Source organism: Cryptotermes secundus, unplaced genomic scaffold, assembly GCF_002891405.2.
Source record: "Cryptotermes secundus unplaced genomic scaffold, Csec_1.0 scaffold259, whole genome shotgun sequence".
In the NCBI taxonomy this organism is placed as follows: Eukaryota; Metazoa; Arthropoda; class Insecta; order Blattodea; family Kalotermitidae; genus Cryptotermes; species Cryptotermes secundus.
In genome coordinates this window covers 595,453-616,396 of record NW_019742445.1, presented here as the reverse complement: position 1 = coordinate 616,396, position 20,944 = coordinate 595,453, and the positions used below count along the sequence as shown (strand labels likewise).

Genomic DNA, 20,944 nt, shown 5'->3' with positions numbered 1-20,944 from the left:
GTCACAATATTAACATTATAAACAACATAGGAGAAGACATTTCCATGCTGTACATCGCATTCTCGGATCAAGATAATAGCCAAAACTGAAATATAGTCATGAACAATAACAAACCCAATGCAACCTTGTTTAAACTAAGGGTGAGAAAATATCTAGAATATGATATTCTATAAGCCTAACATTTTAACATTTTAATAATATTAAAACTTTTGATATACCGTTTATATTGTCACGTGTTGGGTGTATAACACGACAGATGTTGAGATTTTAATATTTTTTAATTTTTTTTATTGCTAGTGGGGTGGCACTAAGTCCCTGTACTGTGGCCACTTCTGGCCTATTGTACCAGTCCCAGATGATAGGTGAGGGTGATTGTGGAGCAATTGGTGGAATGAAGATTGGCAGGGAAAACTGAAGTACTCGGAGAAAACAAGCCCCAGCACCATTTTGTCCACCACAAATCCTACTTGACCAGACCCGGAATTGAACCCGGCCTGCTGTGGTGGGAAGCCAGCGACTAACCGCTTGAGCTATGGCGCGGCAAAATTTTAACAAGTTTTAATGCTTATTTTATACATTTTAAACTAGTTCATGTTCAGTATAGAAACACTTAATTTGTGCATATAATGGTGAATAGTAAAAATGAGAGAAGCACGCTATATTATCACTTCATTCATAATACATGACTAAAAACACTATATGGATCCATATAGAAAGCACATTTCAATAGTGTAAGACTTGCTTATGTATCACCTGATGATGGCTCTGTGATCTGAAACATGTAGCGATGCTGTACAACCAAATAAATTCAGATATGCACAGTGGAATATGAGTTATTTGATGTTTGTTTTTGTTGTGTTTGACAGGTAAAATGAAAACTCATATATACATATACAGGGTGTTCAACCATTGAGGAAACCCGGCAGCAACGCTGATCAGGAACAACATTCCTCACAAATTGCCGCTGTAACTGCCGATAGCGGAATGGGTCATTAGCGCTGATAAACGTGTGCTGTCAGGCGGTTTGATATTGTGACTGCAGTAAGTTGCATTACTAGTCAGTCTGTGTTAGAGGTGTCGATAGGCAGTCGACATTTATACTGAAATGAAGTTCACTGTTGAACAGCATGTGTTTATTGTCGAAACTTTTGCAAGGATAAAAACACAGAAAATGTATCCGGTTTGTCGTAAATATCCTGACTTGCCAGTTCCCACAAAGTAGTGTGTATCCAAGCTTGTGAAAAAGTAGTGTGTTATGTCATTTTGTAGAGCTTCAGTGCTGCGAGGATTATTCTTGTATACTTTTCCCTTCAGGTTTCCCAAAAAATAAAAATTGCAAAAACAGATCTGGGGATCTGGGAGGCCACAGTCCTCTGCTTATTCTCTCTTCAAACACTTCCCATATTGTGACCATGGTTGCAGTAGCTGTATGTGCTGTAGCATCTTGCTGAAAATACCCATATTGTCTTCAGCAGTCAGCTGAATGAAGAACGGATTCAGTATCTCATTAAAGTAGCAGTCAGAGTTCACGGTTTCATGGAAAAATAAAGGGCCAGTGATTTTCTGCAGACTTAAGCACACCACGCTCCCACCTTTTCACTATGTATTCACACTTGCTGTATAGCATGAGGATTTTCATCACTCCATATTCTTACATTTTATGCATTGACATGACCACTAACATGAAACCGCGCTTCATGAGTCATGACCAGGAGCTGTGGATCCATGACTCCATCATGCACATTTTGCAGCAGCCAGTTGCAAAAACGAATTCTTGCGGCATAGTCTGGTTTTTCAGCTCATGCACAATTGTTATTTTATATGGGCGAAATGTGATTAATTTTGTGGCTGTGAAACCAGATCCTAGCAAAACACTGGTTTCCTATGCTAAGCATCTTAACGATTTTTGAGGACTGATCTGTAGTCGTGCCTCAGTATCCGGAACCTCTTCTTCACTCAGCACAGTCCTCTTCGATTGCTTCTTTATGTTTCACACTGAACCTTTGGCCCGCCACTTTTTCACAAGCTTGGATACACACAACCTTGTGGGAACTGGCAAGTCAGGATATTTATGATGAAACTTACAGATACATTTTCTGTAACTTTTTTCCTTGCAAAAGTTTCGACAATGAACACACTGTTCAATAGTGAACTTCATTTCAGTATAAATGTCGACCGCCTATCGACACCTCTAACAAAGACTGACTATCAATACTACATACTGCAGTGACAAAATCAGGCCACCTGATGGTGTGCGTTTATCAGCACTAATGACTCATTCTGCTATTGACAGTTACAGCAGCAATCTGTGAGGAATGTTGCTCCTGTTGCAAAGTTTCCTCTTTGGTTGAACGCATTGTGTATATATTGTCACGTGTAGGAGGGTACGTGTGGCAAAATGACGGGTTCTGGTTCGCATGATTAACAGCTTGGTTACATGCACTCTTTGTTGCACTAAAATACAGCACTATCACTGATCTACACACTTTCCAGTTCACTGTTGCACACACACTAGTTGTCTCCTAGCAAGGGTTCACAATACAGAAACTGTAACTTCCAAGTCACTCCAAATATTACACATCACACGTTCAGTTCTACTTTTTCCCACAGCTGCTTTGCATTCACTCTGAGAACTAACACTGACTAACTGCTTTGACTGACTGACTGACTGACTTCTATTCTGCTGAATACTCGAATACTCCAAATGCTAACTAATACTGTCTTTGGCAGCTGCTACATTTCAACTCCTTAGGCATTCCAGTCTCCCTTATAAGCCCTCAATCGGACAGGGGGAAAACACAGCTTGCTTCATCGTTGTGTGACACTGCGTTTATAGAGGCATTGCTTTGCAGTGCTGCCGAGAGTTGTTTATTGCTGCATAGCAACCAGTGTTGTTTGGCTTGGCTCTGCTCAGTTCAGCTTGGCTCGACATGGCATGGCACGGAGAAACTCCGCTTTCCTTACTGTTGTGTAACCTCGTTCCGCTGTTGCATAACTTGGCAACTGACCGTTTGTCAGGAGTCTGTCTTCGTGGTAACTCATTCCACATCCTGTTGCCCAACAATGGCTTGTCATGTCACATTGCTCCCTCCTTAAGGCTGTTCATCCCAAATAGCTTAACAGTGCATCACTAGTCCTTTCGTTCCGAGGCTGTCCTTGCAACATCTTTTTGTCTATATATACAGGCTGTTCCTAAAAGAATGGTGGGGTTTTAGATACGTATATATTTCGTATTTCTTACTGTGTACAATCATAACATATGTCAATTGGAAGCTTAACTGTCCAAATTTTAAGTACATTGATCAAAGTGCCTCTATGTGCGCACCTTTCATTACCCGGCACATATCAGTGCGATAGTCGAATTCCTGCCACACCCGCTGCAGCATTTCAGGTGTGATGGTCTCCATCGGAGATCCTGGAGCGATTGGGGCAATGGGGGTACATAAACCATGTCCTTCACGTACCCCCACAAGAAGAAATCACATGGAGTTATGTCCGGGGATCGGGGTGGCCACCAGAGAAGGAGGGCATCTTCACCTGCAGCACGTCCAATCCATCGTTGCGGAAGGACCAAATTAACACTTCGCGGACTGGACGCCTGGGCCTAGGCGTTTGGGTTTTAAACGTGGCAGACTGGTCGCATAGATTTAGGCTTTTAGGACACATTATGTTGCAACACACTATTCCTCCCTTTGGTGGCCACATGTCTGTAAAAGTACTGCGTAGCTGACCTTCGGAATGTTTGTTTTCGGAGTCAGCAACATGACCACTCTCTATTCCCCTCTCACTCTAAAGAAAAGTCCCTTTGTTCAAGTCGAAGCTTCTATGTGTGAGGCAACATATTCTCAGTGTCAACATGGCTCAGAGACGAAAGCAGTTGAAGGCCGCGCAAGCTCTCAGAGAAGAAGAAATCTGTGATTTGATCTCCGATGAGTTATCTGACTTGCCAACTGCTTCGTCTTCTGATAGCGAGGGCAGTGTCAGTGGCAGTGACAGTGAGAGCTCCAATGAAAGTGCGAGTGCTAGCATTGCGGGGACAGCCACATGGGGTAAAGTGGACAAAACACCCACTTTGGGAAAGTTTACTGGTGATCCAGGGGTGAGACAAATGCCATTGGACCCTACACAAGTGTCTGAAATAGTTGAACTGTTTTTTGGAGATAGTTTCTTTGACATGTTGTGTCAGGAGACCAACAGATACTATCTCCAACACCGTGAGGCGTACGACCGCACCTATAAGATGTTGAAGTGGGTGGATGTCACTTTAACAGAAATGAAAAAAATTTTGGCTATGATCATTCTAATGGGGCTTACGAAGAGAGATACTTTGAAGGATTATTGGTCAAGTGACCCATTTTTAGAAATTCCCATTTTCGGCAAACGCATGAGTCATAAGAGATTTGAACAGATATGGTGGTGTTTGCATTTCAATAATAATGAAGTGCAACCACAACCAACAGGGGGCTTTTCAGAATTCAGCCCTTATTAGACTAGTGGCTACTGACCTCACGGTGGTGGCAGTACCTGTGTCAGACACAGATGTAGTGCAGCCGGGGCCATCTGTTCACACCCAACGGAGGCCTCATGTGGACCCCCCTGGACGACTCTCGGGTGATATGCGGAAACATACCCTCGTGGGAATTTTGAAGAGCGAACATTGCAAGAAGTACCCTTCTAGACAGTGCCATGTGTGCACAGTCCACAAGAAGAGTAGGACTGCGTACATCTGCAACTTCTGCGTGATGCCTCTTTACAAAGGGGAATGTTTCCAGAGATATCACACGCGCAAGCAGTTCTAGGAGCTCTGGTAAGTGTTCTCCAAAAATTTTAGTTCATAAAATTAATTAGGAGATTTTATATTAATTTTTAAAGTGAACAGTGCACAAGTTAGGGTGCTAGGCTTAAAAACCCCGGTCCCCAGGGTGATTTAAACATTTAAACAACCGGTCCACAATGTGTTAAGCAAACCTCTCACAATGCTATGGAAATGTGAGGGAGCACCGTCCTGTTGGAAAATATAGTCATTGGAATCATTGGCCAGTTGTAATGATTTTCTTGGGCTTCTCTGATACGTCTCCCTCACTCTTTCCACGTCTGCATGTGGCACAAATGGCCTCCCAGAACTCTTGCCTTTAGAGAGACATCCACTATCCACAAACTGCCGATACCATCTGCGAATGTTGTTTTCATGTGGCGCCTCCTTCTGAAAACGTACACGAAATTCACGGCGCACTGTAACCTCAAATCTCAGCATGCAATTGGCCTTCTTCTGCTGGGTCGCCATCTTACATTACACGCATTACATGAGTCTGTATACGTTTTGCTTTTCATCACCAAAAACTGACGGAGATAATACGAGAATGAAACCCCAGCATTCTTTTAGGAACACCTGGTATAGTTAAATTTTACTTGTTTTTGTGTGGTCTAATCCCAAGCAAAGAAGTTAGTTTTGATTTTTTTGTGTGGTATAATCCTGTGTTACATGACATTCAGATGGACTTAACCAGTTTTGTCAGAAATGAGTTATTGTACAAAAACAATTGGTACATGTAAAAAAAATATTATATCAAGATCTGCAGTTTTCATATGCTACTCTTTTAAGAAGACATCATTTATGACTGTGCGATTAACTTTGCAGCAGTTGTTTTATATCCGCAGTAAATGTACATCATCAACAGTGAGGTATGCAGTATCACAAAGAATAGCTTTGAAAAATAAATGTACCCCAAATTGGAGTACACTCTTGCACACATTACAAAAAAACCTTATTCTTGATTGTAATGTACACATTTAAATTTCAGCCTAAGAATGAATTCAGTACATTCCTGTTTATTAAATGACATCTCAGACTGAATAAACTTTGTTTGATGAACTGCATTACATTCTGTTGGTCAAGACAAACTTGGTAGATGGATGTTGTTAATTCATGTTCTTAGGGTCAATTACGCAGCTGCAGAATTTATATGACAGTTTGAATTAACACAATCTGTACCTATCAAACCTGAGACTTGATTAACATAAATTTTTGTAGTAGCATTTCCTCTGCTATTGTACATAAAAGTAAACATGACATTAAATTTGGAGAGATCTTGAGAAGCATACTGAATATAAAGTGGAATGTTAGAGATATTCTGCTGTGCATAGTCATCAGATCAATCTGATGATGAATGTCAGTATTAACCTTTATTGTCTGGTAGTAGGAGATTTAAGTTTCACAATACTATGGCACTGATAGCCAGATTTTAAGTGGGTGATAATGGTATTGGCAGTAAACTCCTGGTTGTCTGATGTGTATGGGGAATGGGGTGTGTCACAAGAATCTACTGGTTTCATGAGAAAGACTTTCACAGAAACCCAATACAGAGTCAGAACAACAGATCTTCACTTTAATTCTTGTATGAGAGTCTTCCTGTATGCATTTTGACGGATGAAAGATTTTGGATACATGTACTGTAACACAATCACATGGCACCTGTTTTCTCCCTTATACAGGTGCCATGTGAGGAAGGGAACAGATAGTGCTGCTAGTGGCAGCTGCGATAACTACCCTGTGGCAAGTGAATGTACTCATTGCAGCTTTGTATTTAAGTAACTTTATAAAAGGGGTGAATTGTCTTAAATCTGTGCCTAATGCCTGAGAATTCCAGATACTTTAATGTTGGATAACCAGGAGTTTACTGTATGTTGTAAACAGTGTGACACTAAGCTTGCTCTGATTTGCATATGCATCATCACAGTGGTGTGCTTCACAGGTTATGAAAGGTAATGTGTATGATAAGCATGAAGATGCCATGAAACTATGAAAACCAGCATTTTCTTTTCTTCTCATTTTACATCATTGATTCATGCCATTACTTGTTGTCTGTTAAGTCAAATGTAATTTCAATATCAGTCATCTGAGGTAAGCTGTATTTCAGAATCAGTATCAAAACTATCTCCACAATGGCATGTGCACTGAAAATGGCACCGGCAGCAGAGTGACTGATTTTGTAATTCATTGAACCCAAGCCTGTAAGGTCCAAAACATCAGTTTTGTGTCATTATTTAGAGCTGTAAGTCTGTCAGGTAACATTGTACCTTCCACATCAAGTGGCTCCAATTTGTGTGCAGGAAATTTAAGGACATTTAATAGTATGTAATAGAAATATTACAACCACATCAAATTTAAGTACAGTTCACCATGGCTTCAACCCAGCCACCCATAATTTTACAGCTCTGCACATATGATCATGAACAGTCAGTCCCATATACCATGTCAGTAACTTGAGAATTGTTGTTAAGGCATAAATTTAATGCTTTATTCTGTTAGGAAAGAGGTTCTTGTCATCAGCATCTCCACAGCTGTCTTGGTGAATTTAGTAGTCACACAACGATTCTTGCGTGCCATTCACCTGCTTCCAATCACAAGCGCTGAAGTGATGGAACAGGTAAGAATTCAGTATTTTACTGAATTGTTTGTTGTAGAGTTGGAAATAATAGCCATCTTCAAGGAGCTTAAGCATATATCAGTTTTGTCTACTTATATATGAGGGCAATTAGGAAAGTAACCTTCATTTATTTAGGCCAGTAATGTACGAGGGGGAGAGGTAGTGCCACATGGCTCACTCCCTTGTAAACCATCACATAACTGGTCATCTAGTGTTAGTTCTTGTCTCTACAGAGTGAGTTATGATGTGTCCTGCGATTGATAATCCCACCAGCTGCAAAGTTCATGAAATTATCTGCTTTCTTCATGCTAAAAATGTGAATTCTGTGGAAATGCATCTCGAATTATGCATGGTTTACAAAAAATAGAATGAGTGAAGGGACTGTAAGACAGTGGTGTAGAATGTTTGAAGATGGGTGAACAAATGTTGACAATGAAGAGGGAAGTGGTCTTCCAGCCATCTGTAGTGAATAATGATCTTGTTCTAAGTGTTGACCAAAAACTTTGTCAAATATGGCACTTCACAATTTTATAATTTTCATGTGGATTTCCACAAATTTTATGCACTGTTCTCTATGACATTATCACAAGTTTTGTGCAAGATTGATTCCAGAAATGCTCATGGGTGCACACAAAATGCAGAGAATGGCTTTGGCTTTGACTTTTTTAAAGTGGTTTCACAAAGAGGGAGACAAATTTCTCACATCACACGAGTAACAGGTGATGAAACTTGGGTTTTGTTTGTGAATGTTGAAACCAGAGAGCAGTCGAAGCAGTGGATGCACATAATACATTCACGAAAGAAGCTGAAAATGTTTAAACAAACATTGTCTGCCTGCCAGAAAGCCGATGGCAATTGTTTTCTGGGACAGGAAAGGAGTGCTGATGGTGTAATTTGTGCAACAAGGGACCACAATAATGCCAGAAGTGTATTACAAAACACTAAAATAATGTGTAAGACCATTCAGAACAAAAGGCATGGAATGCTGATATCCGATGTACTGCTTATCCACGACAATGTGCATCTGCACACAACTGGTTGCACTCTAGCACTGCTGGAGTATTTCAGCTGGGAGTTGTTTGAACACCCTCCTTACATACCTGATCTTGGTTTGAGCGACTACCACATGTTTGCCTACCTGAAGAACTCGTTGAGATCACAACGCTCCAGCAGTAATGAAAAGTTGATGAAAGGTGTCAAAACATGGCTGAGCTCACAGGCAGCAGACTTCTCAATTCTGGTGATGACTACATTGAGAAGTAGCTTAAGTATATATGTATTTTTTGTATATAACAATTTTTTTTTCCTCGTCGCTTGTTTTGTAAACAGCTCACCAGAGGTTACTTTCGAAATAGCCCTCAGATATCTTCCACATATAATGATTGAAGCACTTCATATGCAAGTATTCTTTGCACAAAGGTAAAGGTAAAAGACTAATAATGTTTTTAAATTAATTAAGTGTTGCTTTTGTTTTCTAATCTTCATTGCACAACATTCACACTTACATACATGCCCCCCCCCACACACACACACACACACACATGCGCATGCACGTGGACGCACACACAAAGAAGGAAAAATGTATACTACAAAATTTTCTATTAAATCCTCATCCCCCCAAAAAGAAACAACTGCCACTGGTCCAGGGAACATCCTTATGTCATAATACTCAACAAATTTTATTGAAAGTTGGCATTTCTGGCCTAAATTAAATTGTCAGAAATTGTAGTTGGAGTAGATTTGTTTTTATTCATTTGGTATATGAGCAGTGTTCTGTATATAATGCCTCCTATTTTTTTTATGAAAACTACAACAGATACAGAAAGCATAATAACGCAGTCAAATAGAGCAAGATTTCACCTACTTACAGTTATTTTTCCACATAACCACCACCATTCGTTATGCAATTTTGTCAGTGATGAACAAGAGCCTGTATGCTGCGCCTGTAGAAGTCTGCGCCAACAAGGCTAGTCACTTTCTTACAGCTGCAGTGACAGCGTCGTTGTCTGGAAAATGTTGCCCATGTAGTCCAGCTTTCATAGGCCCAAAGAGATGGAAGTCTGAAGGTGCTAAATCGGGGCTATAAGATGGATGTGGTAGGACAGTCCAGCCAAACTTTGCAATGTGCATGGTGGTTGCCAAACTGGTGTGGGGTCTAGCGTTATCGTGTTGCAAGCAAAAGGTTGTCTGCTTCTCTGGCCTGACTCGGGAAATGCGGGCTTTCAGCTTAGTCAGCGTCATCTTGTAGCATTCAGAATTGACAGTCACCAGGCTCCAGGAAATATAACAAAATCACAGCCCACCCATCCCAAAAGACTGTGCACATCACTTTCCCTGCCGATGGCTGTGTCTTGAACTTCTTTTTTCTTGAGGAATCCAGATGTCGCCACTCCATGGATGGTCTTTTGGATTCCAGCTCGTAGTGGTGACACCACGTCTCATCCGGTAAGGATGCTGTCCAGGAACTTGTCACCTTCGACCTCAAACTGATGCAGCTGGTCCTGACAGACTTCCATTTGATGAGTTTTGTGATCTTGTATAAGCATCCTCGGGACCCACCTGGAACAAACTTTGCGATAATCCAGCTTCCCCCTCATCGTTTCCAATGCATTACAGCCGATATTAAGCCGTGCACACAGTTCCCTGGTCGTTACCTGCCAATCTGCATGGATGAGCTGATCGAGGCACTGTTCATTGTGAGGAGTAGCAGCTGAGCAGGGACGTCCGGGGCGTGGCTTGTCATGCACTTCACTTTCGTCACTGTTGAAAGCACTACCCATCGCCTCATTGTGCTGACATCCACTGAATCATCTCCGTACACCTTTAGCAAGCGTCGATGAATGTCAATGGGTGCAATTTGTTTGGCAGTGAGAAATTCAATAACACATCTCTGTTTCGTATGCACTTCTATGTCAGACGCCATTTTGGTAGACTGCTCTGCTCTCGCTATCTGTCGCATGACAACCAAACTAACATTGGCGGGAAGGTTCAACCTTTAGTACAACACCAACATCCAGCTCAGACGTTACATATTAACACAAAATAATAGGAGGCATTATATACGGAACGCCCTTCGTAATATAACATCTACATTATATGGCATGTAAATCAGACTTCATTAGCTCTCACAGAAATGGCTCGTCATGTGAAAGATTGAAGCATACAAAAGAGTATAGTTACAATTAAGATTACAGCTGTTACAGGAAATATCTGTAGTAACTTTGTGCGCTGTGATGTGTGCAGGGTGTGATTAGCTTTGAATGATAGATTGTAACTAAAACAACTGAACTTCCAAGACAAAGAATTTGTAAAAATTTACAAATTATATACAGTCAACTCTCGATTATCCAGGGGCGGATAAACCGGTTTGTGTCTTAACCAGGGCTACTGGGGCTTTTTTGAGGCTTATATGTTGTTTAATATTCATTCACTTTTGTATCGCATGGTGAGTTGTAACACTCTTTTCGCACTAGTGTGAACCGAGCTCTGCATTTTTTGGTCCCGTTTTGCTAACACAATGTTCTAGGGTAGGGGTGAAAGAATGCAAGGATTTGTGGAAAATTTCAAGGACAGATACACCGCCCCAGTTGGTCTCTTTGTGTCTATCTTCAAGTGCATTAGCAAAATGTCAGGGTGTAAAAGGAAGCGTGTTGTGTTAAGTATTCAACAGAAACTCGTGTGAGCTGGGCTTCGAAATGTTAAGCAGTGTCGAAACCGTAAGTTCAGTGGGGGTGCAGCCAGAAGAGCAGGAAGGGAGTGAGAATGAGGAAGAGGTGGACAGTGCTGCTAGTAAGAAAATATCACATCATGCTGCTCTTAATCATTTGGAATCCTTACTAGACTATCTTGAGAGTGAAGAGAACAGTTTACTAAGTGACAAGCTAATATTACATAGGCTTTGTATGGATATCCGTAAAAAGGAAAATGCCGTGAAAAAGCAAACAATATTTATTTTTTTTAAGTGTTAAGTGTGAATATTCGTAAAAAGTGTTGGATGTTGTTGAACACTGTGATTGAAATAACTAATTCACACTTCAGTATAATGTAAAAAAAAAGTATTAAATAGGCCATGAGATGACATTAAAATGAAGTTGAGTAAATTTAAATACAGGTAGGCCTATAGTATTATGAAGGTACAGTATTACAGTACTACTTTTAATAACATTTGTCTTAACCGGGTTTTCGATTAATCGTGATTTCCATGCCCACCATTACCCCGGATAATCAAGAGTTGACTGTATTTGGAAAATATGTGTTCTTCAGAGTGGTGTATATCTTCCTATTAATGCTTTGAAATACCACACAAGAGTGCTGTTTAACCCATTGTGTGGTATGATGAGAAACAGTACATAAATACCGTATTTATGCATGTATAGGCAGCACATTTTTTGCCAAAAATTCAAGAGGAAAACTGGGGTGCGGCTTATATTCGAAATATTCGAAATCACACTTCATTTAAAAAAATATATACGAATAGTATATATACGAATTAGTAGTAATAATAATAATAATAATAATTAGTAATAATTAGTAATTAGCAGCGTAGAGCGGATGGAACGTTTCTCCGCAACTACTGTGCCCCTCCCCGCTAGTGAGAGTGCAGTCGTGTCGCTGATACCCTTACACCAGTTTCTGTACATGCACACATTTATAAGAATACTGTAAAAAGATAACACAAACTTACCGTGCTTTATAACAGGTGCTGATAGTGACCCCCTTCTGCTTGCAAACATGCTTCGCATCGCATGAATAAATTATGCGACACTTTCTGAAGTTGGTCCACAGTAATTGAACCATATTACTGTTCATCACTTGACTCGTTACTGTCGATGTCACTCTCGCTCGAAGTTTCGCTGTCAGGTGATGTTAGCCATACAGCGTCATCTTCAGTCCCGTCCATTGCGTTGGAAATGGATGTGACTTTAAAACTTTTGGAAACCATTTCTTCTGGTATGGTGTTCCATGCAGCCACAATCCACTCACACATTTGACTTAATGAAGGTTTCTTCAATCGTCCAGTCGGCGTCATCTCCGTGGAACCGCATCTCCAGTCCCGGTAAAAGCGCCGCAAATGAGACTTGAAAGGACGGTTTATTGACACGTCAAGTGGTTGTAACATGCCAGTCATCCCCCCTGGTATCACAACCATATCACTTTTCTCCTGCCTCATCTTCACTTTCACATTTTCAGTTAAATGGCTTCGAAAACTGTCAACCACTAACATTGACCGCTGACGTAAAAGTGTGCCTGGGCGCCGAAACCACACTGATTTCAACCAATCCAGATAGAGCTCTTCTGTCATCCATCCTTTTTCTTGAACTCTCACCAAAATTCCCGGTGGAAGCTTTTCTTTCGGCAATGTTTTGCGTTTGAAGATTACAAATGGTGGTAGTTTGTTTCCATCAGCAGTGATACCAAGCATTACGGTACACCGCTGCTTTTCTGCTCCTGCAGTCCGCACATGCACTGTTTTTTCGCCTGCTTTGTTCACTGTACTTTCACCCGGCATTTCAAAGAACACAGGAGTTTCATCAACATTTCCAATAGCTCCCATGGTGTAGTTGTGCGTCTTTCTTAATTTCAGGACATGTTTTTGAAATGCAAGCAGTTTCTCCTGGTATGTGTCGGGAAGGCGCTGCGCTATTGACGTCCGTCGCCGAATTACAAGATCATGTCGGGCCATAAAGCGCCTTGCCCATCCATAACTTCCCTTAAATTCATTACGAGGAATTTTCATTCTGTCCGCTATTTTGAGGCCTTCAAATTGAATCATTTCCACAGACACTGAAAATCCATCCGCCCGTGTATTACGCACGTATCGCAAAAGTTTATTTTCAAGTTCTGGAAATTTAGCTTTCTTTCCGCGGAAAGATTGTCGATTTTGTGACGTTTTTTCAAGGGCATCTTTCGTTAGTATCCATCTTCGCACATTTTTTCGTCAACGTCGAATTTTCTCCCTGCTGCTCGATTTCTGTGTTCTTGTGCGTAATGCACCACTTGAAGTTTAAATTTAGACGTATAACCTGCTCCTACTCGACCCATGTTTCACTCAGAACTAACCAGGCAAGTCAAGTAAAGGCGAAAAGGTTATAACTCTCCCCCGCAATGCCTTTGTTCCGAGTGGTACCGTTATTTTCACTAGTTGCGAACTTAGGAATGTTAAACATTGCCAAATTTTGGAATAATTTCTACTCCTGAAATAATATTCCAAGAAAATTATTTTTTCTATAATTTCTGTCTGAAAATTGTGCTGCGGCCTATACACGCACGCGGCCTATACATGCGTAAATACGGTAGTAAATTACTGTCACAAACTCATAATAGATATGTGACGCTGAAAGGCCATCTGTCAGTGATACGTGAAAGTAAAATGCCAGAGATAACTGAAAACCTTTAAAAGTGAGACACATTATTGCCAAGTATGAAGCTGTTACGAGTCTTGCCTTAGAGTCCTGCATAGTGGCTTAAAAATCAGATATGCATGTGAAAATTTTATAACATTAATACTAATATTAACAATAGTATTTACATGTTATCTTCTTGCTTGAGAACTGCAGTTTGTATAAATACATAGCAGCTCTGGGATCTCTAGATATATCAAGATATTTTCTGTTGAACTATTGTCATGTTTCATTAGCTAGGCCGTGATTGACTAAAACCTTGAACATATTTTATTACATTCTGTAACAGTGCAATGCCTTCAGAAGTCTGTTTTGTTACTTACTAGGAAATCATTGTTGTGGAGAAACCAGTACCAATGTTTCCAGAACCAGGACCACTACAAGCTCATAGAAGCCATTCCGATCCAGATGGACAGCAATCATCTGAGTTCACCTCACGCTTTTTAACAGACTTCCATCCTGTTCATTGCCTTGGGAAGGGTGGCTTTGGTGTTGTCTTTGAAGCTAAAAACAAGATTGATGATTGCCATTATGCCATTAAACGTATTCCTCTTCCCAATCGGTAAGATGTGCAAGAAAGTTGCAGTCTCGGAAAATATGTAATATTTGCTTGTTTTGTATCCCCATAAGTTCAGGGGGTAAAAAATTTATGACAGGTGATCTTGAAGGTTAATATACATTTCATGTGTCAAGTGACTGAATAGGCATCCAGATCCCTTACTGAACTTCTGCTGATGTTCATGTAGATTTTTGGCACTGTATTCCTGCATGTGAGATGATGATGGCACAGAACTTTTTTTTTTTTACTTTAACGCAGAATGAACAGAAGAATGGGGGAAATTACAAAGGAAATATTTTTGTGGGTTATTTTTTGATACTGTCAGTAGCTAAACTATATGCTGTTGAATGTTAGGATGGTAGATGACTGGTGAATTGGGAAGGATTTTGAAGAGAATAGTCATTACTTAATCGAGGTACTATCATGGCTACAATTTGTTGATTTTCTCTTTAGTTCCTGGTGTTGTTATAATTACTTAAGGTTATGATATATAATAGAATATAGCATACATAGCAGAAGATTTGAATTGTCTGATATGGAAAGAGGTTGCTTGGGGGTACACATTACATATTAATTTAGTTTCAGAAATTTGGCTTCTATAACCCTTACTGTACTGAGTTTTATTCAGCAAAAAATTTATACTTTGTTTGTTTATGGCATCCATAGTAACTTAAGACATCTCCAGTGATGAATCACCACAAATAATTTAAATTACTGAAGAAGGACAGGAGATGTATTTCTTTAATGTATTTTTTTAAACACAAAATTAACCATATTGGAAGGGCTGGTGTTGATTGGTTAAAAAAGTATTTGTAGTGTTTAAAATATTGACCATTAGTCAAAAACTAAAAATGTGTGTGTGCTCTCTGCTGTCAGGCAAGAATCTCGTGACCGTGTGATGCGTGAAGTGAAAGCCCTAGCCAAGTTGGAACACCGTCACATTGTCCGCTATTTCAATGCTTGGTTGGAATGCCCTCCACCTGGGTGGCAAGAAGAACAGGATAAATTGGTTCCTAATTGGTAAGTACAAATGAATAGTTTGGGATAGTTGATAGGAAAATACCTATATTATTATTGCAGGAAAATCATGTGTCATAGGAAATCCTACTGAAAAACGTTTCAGTTATGAAGGAAGGCCTTAAGTTCTGGAACTCTAACCACAGAATTAATGACTTGGGGTTACTGAAATTGAACCTTATACGAGGAGAGATCTTAAATGGAGGAACATTGTTCCATGGTAGATATGTAGAGGTTCATTCATTGGAAACTATGAAGAATACCATCTTTCACAGCGTGACACTCTGTAGCCTGGTTGTCTGATTGTCTGATTGTATTTTAATATTTTGGAGGAAAATACTGCCTTGGTCTTCAGGGTCAGAGAGTAAGTTCAAATATACAAGCAAGCAGCTCTGCACCTGTCTTACCCTGCTCATTGCTTGTTTGCTGGGCTTACTGTTCCACCCTGTGGATGGAATCAGTACGTTTCTCCAGAACATCAGACTCTGTCAGACTCTACAATAGCCCATCCTTGAATTACTTTTTCTTACCTACTGGCATGGTGGTTTGCATATGAAATTACCATCAGCTGGATGTCTGTGATTATCATTTGCTCAGAATTTGCAGGTGTAATATATGCTTCAAGGGATTAAACTGACTTGGAGTCAATTGGGTGTTGCTGATGATGTTAAAATAATTGAGATCTAAAACCAAACAAGTAAATTCGAAAGAGTTCTGATGATAATGTGTAACACTCAGAATTTCTGGGCTTTTGGACTTTGTACATTGCCCAGTGCTCTAAAAACACTAGAGGAACGTTGTGTTCTTTAGTGTTTTAAGAATACCAGATACTGGACAGATTTTCTAAGAACCCAGTAATTCCAAGTAAAACAGTTTGTTGTTTGTTAATGCTCTGGGATACAGAAATATGCCATAGGAACTTAACAGCTTGCCATTATTCTTCTTCTACAGTGATGGCTTCTGCTCACTTGGGGATGCTACATCCATTGACCTCAGCCAGATTAGAAGAAGTGCTGTACATACACACTTATCTCAAGATGTTTCTGCAAAAGAAGAATGTTCCTCTGTGTTTTTGAACATGAAAAGTGATGATTCAGAGAGTTATTCCTTTAGCCAGCAGATACATAGATACAACCCAGACAGAAGTGATTCTTTCATTGTGTTTGAAACATCTTGTGGTCCAAAATCAAAAGTTACGGTTGATGATGACAGTGGCAAAGACTGCAGCCATGAAGATGGATTGGATGTAGTTAAAAGTAACACAGAAGTGGGTGAAGGTGTCTTGTCTTGTACCAATTCTGAAACCTCTAGTAACTGTGTGTCAGCATGGAGAGAAGAAATGGGGAGGAGAAGGACTTTATCCACCACAGAATGTCATGAAGCCAAAAAGAAAATTGGTCACAAGCGACCATTGTCTCTTGACATCTCTAGGGGGGGTGGAATTGTGATGGCTTCTCTTAAGGGATCTCGCTTGTACCTGTTCATTCAGATGCAGTTGTGCCGCAGAGAGAGTTTGAGGGAGTGGTTGCGAGATAATGTGTCCAACAGAAGTACTTGTGTTGTTCTGCCAATGTTTATGCAGATTGTTCAAGCTGTAGAATATGTCCACCTACAAGGCTTGATCCATAGGGATCTTAAGGTGAGAACTGTTTATTATTGGTTTATTCAGTTAAATTTGTAATCAGCTAGGGCTATGAGTAATGAAGTACCTTCTCAATATTTCTCTGGGAAAAATGGATACAATTAAACTGAGGAGAACCTTAAATGGAGGAAATGTAATGCTAAGTATGGTGGCTGGAACCATCAGAAATGTTATACTAAATGAGGGAAAGACTTAAATCAAGAAACTTTAAATAGGATTATGAAGTGTCAGGATGATTATGGAGTCCAATTGGGTCCACTTGGCACGGCAGCCACTGATTGGCCTATTGTACCTGCCCTGGGTGATTATGGTGATGGAGAATTTGGTGGATTGAAGATTGGCAGGGGAAACCGAAGTACTTGGAGAAAACCCGCCTCAGTGCCACTTTGTCCACCACAAATCCCACTTGACCAGACCCGAAATTGAAACTGGGCCACCGCGGTGGGAAGCCAGTGACTAACCACTTGAGCTATGACGCGGCCGACATGTTAGCTTAGATTAGGTTATTTTATGTACAGTTAGGGTAGATTAAGTTAGGTTAAGTTATATTAGGCTGGGTTACATATGTAAATCTGTTATTTGACACTTCTCTGTTCTAAATTTAAAAAAATAAACAGCAGCATAGAAAGGGTTAATAAGGTCAGTGTAATGAAGGGAATTTGAGTAGGGCTAAACAGATACATTTTGTACACAAAGATTACATTCCTGGGAAATTCCATGTTGGGCAAATGCATTAAAAATCTGGATAACTTGCCAGAGAAAATGGTTATAAAAACTTTACATAGCATGCAGAATGTTGAGATGATGCCACATATCAGTGCATGGAAAGTGTTGAAAATTAGAATGTTGCAGTTGCTTCACAGTCCATCACAGTTCCCACATACGGCATACACTTTACAGAGCTGTATTTGTTGTATCTTCCTATAATTTCTGGACTTTTATGAAGTAATAGACATTCAACTGCTGAGCTGATTTTGCTCTTGTTTTATATATATGAGGGGGTACCCAAAAGAAACCGAACTTTTTTTTTAAACTTATTTATTCAAATTTTAAGCACAAACCTTCAATCCCCTTCAAAGTACTCTCCACTTACACTAATACACTTGTCTAGTCTTTTATTCCAGTTTTCAAAACATTGTCTAAATTCATCTTTTGAGATGCTTGACAGTGCCTCTGTCGTTTTTCCCTTTCATGTCTCTTTTCATTCGAGGAAACAAAAAAAAGTCGCATGGGGCAAGGTCGGGTGAGTATGGAGGGTGAGGAACAAGGGTCATACCACTTTTGGTCAAGAATTGTCGTACAGACAGGGCTGTGTGAGCAGGGGCATTGTCATGATGGAAAAACCAGTCACCCGACTGCCACAAATCTGGCCGCTGAGCTCCAAGTCACTCCCGACAGCTCCACAATTTCTTCAATGGTCCGTCATCGATCTTCCTTGATGATTTCACGAATTTTTTCAACATTTTCATGTGTTCGGGCCGTGGAAGGACAACCAGAATGAGGTTTGTCATCAATTGACATTTCACCATTTTTGAAACAGGAAAACCACTCAAATACTTGAGCTTTCCCCATAGCATCGTCCTTGTACGCCGTTTTTGACATTTCAAGAGTTTCTGTTCCACTTTTCCCAAGCAAAAAGCAGAATTTCACCGCCGCACGCTGTTCACGAAAATCAGCCATTGCAAAAACAACGATCACACAAAACAGTTGTCACTATAAACTCTGCCGAAACTAGTCCTTACCTTCTGAAGCAACGGTAGTCGGCTTATCGACTCAGGAATGTTAGCTCTATGCGCTCATAGCGGCAAAACGCAGTACTACAAAAGCTCTGCCCACAAAAAAATTAGTTCGGTTTCTTTTGGGTACCCCTTACAACAAGGGACCTCTCTGTAGTAAAGAAAATTCTGGATCCTGTGAACAAATAATACTGTCCCATATAAGGGGTAGTGTGACAAATAATTGTGAATTCTAGATTTGATCCAAGGACCCTGAGAGCTATACCAGCAGTAGTGTAGCTACTGGCAGGGACTCCCTCCTGGACAGGTCAAAGGGTAGGCATCAGATGAAGAGAGACACCAAAAGCTGATGCCGGAAGCAGCGACTTGAAGCACAGAGCAAATGATGCTCGAGAGGGTTCAAGTTCATAAGGCAACAGGCGTGACCAGAGTGGTTTGAATGGCTGTTGTACTGCAATGTGGAAAGCAAATGGAAAAACTACCACATTATCACTTTTCCTGGATAGTCTCTTTCCAAAAACAGAGATACCATGTATGCGAGATGTTTCCTCTGGAGACAAAACAATCCGGGGGTGAACTACTCCCCCAATCGGATCTCCGGGGGGGGAGTGTTTCTAGAGGAAATGTCATGCAGGCGTTATGACAAGAAGAAGTGTGAATATCAGAAGGAACATCACGGCTACAAGATTGGAACATGGAATGTAAGGACCGTGAATCAAGCAGGCAAATTGGAGAATTTGAAAATGGAAATGCAGAAGAATGAGATGTCTCTTTTAGGTGTCAGCGAAGTGCGGTGGAAAGGACAAGGTGAAATGAGAAGTGGTGATTATACAGTGTATTATTCTGGAGATGAACGGGCTGAAAGAGGTGTGGCAATAGTGGTGCATAAAAGTGTAGTGAGGAGTGTTGTTAAGAAGATTGTTTGTAATGACAGAATGATTGCTCTGAAGTTAAAGGCAGAACTGGTAGATATACTGATTATGCAAGTGTACATGCCAACATCAGAGTATGAAGATGATGAAGTGGAAAAAGTGTATGACACAACTGAAGAAATTCTTCAGGAAGATGGAAGAGGTGACACAAACAGCATCATATTAGGAGACTGGAATAGCATTGTTGGAGATGAATCATATCAGAATATTGTTGGATCACATGGACTAGGAAGACGGAATCACAGGAGTCAAATGCTTATTGACTTTTGTGAAAGAAATGGACTGATTGTTACCAACACTTGGTTCAAGAAGCCAAAGAGAAGACTTTACACATGGAAGGCACCTGGGGATTGGAGGCGGCATCAGCTGGACTACATCCTTGTGAAACATCAATTCAGAAACAGTGTGAAGGATGTAAGATTTGAGGCTTTCACAGTGGTGACTATGAGGAAAGCAGTCTTCTGGGATTTGGCACCGTGTATATGTGGTGTTAACCGACGTTTCTGCTTTTACCGTTTCTCACGGTCTCTTCGCTTTGCAGATTTCTTATATTTTTTCTTCTACCCTGAAGATGGAGGCGATACGTTCCTCCGAAATGTCGGTTAACACCACATATACATGGTGCCAAATCCCAGAAGACTGCTTTCTTCAGTGTGAAGGATGTGAAGACGCTGCCTGGGGCAGATATTGACTCTGACCACAACTTACTGGTTGCCAAGTTTCGAATCAGGTTGAAGAAAATTACAAGATTTCAAAAGCGCAGACCTAGATGGGATTTGGAGAAGTTATATGCTCAAAGACAGCGTGCAGGAGACCCTAGAAGAGAAACTCGGTACAATTGAAGGTGAAAGCGGAAATGCTGAAGTGCAGTGGAACAATATAAAAGAATGCATGTTAGATACTATCAGTGATTTGGTTGGTAAAGTTGAGAAGATAGCAAGAAAACCATGGGTTACACAGGAGATGATGAGTAAAATGGAGGAGCGAAGGAAATGGAAGAATGTAAACAATGAAGAAGGCAGGAGGAAATACAGGAGACTGAGGAATGAATTGAAAAGAGCCACGGACAGGGCCAAAAAGGAATATCTTGAGAAGATATGTAATGAGATTATAGAATTTCAAGGGACAGGACATCATGATTTGATGTACATGAAGACAAAAGAACTAGGATAGAAAGAGAACCATGGGAATCAAAATATTGGCATCGAAGACTCCCAGGGGAATAGAATA

The 20,944-nt window shown here is 40.4% G+C and overlaps 1 protein-coding gene across 1 annotated transcript in view; it reads left to right on the top strand.

Moving 5' to 3' along the window:
• Positions 1-20,944, top strand: part of LOC111873151 (eukaryotic translation initiation factor 2-alpha kinase) — an 87,563-nt gene that overhangs the window by 56,056 nt on the left and 10,563 nt on the right. Inside the window, exons 10-13 of the mRNA XM_023867615.2 lie at positions 7,310-7,427; positions 14,155-14,390; positions 15,264-15,407; positions 16,356-17,043. Coding sequence (XP_023723383.1) covers positions 7,310-7,427; positions 14,155-14,390; positions 15,264-15,407; positions 16,356-17,043 — 1,186 coding nt within the window. The remainder of the gene's footprint in view (positions 1-7,309; positions 7,428-14,154; positions 14,391-15,263; positions 15,408-16,355; positions 17,044-20,944) is intronic.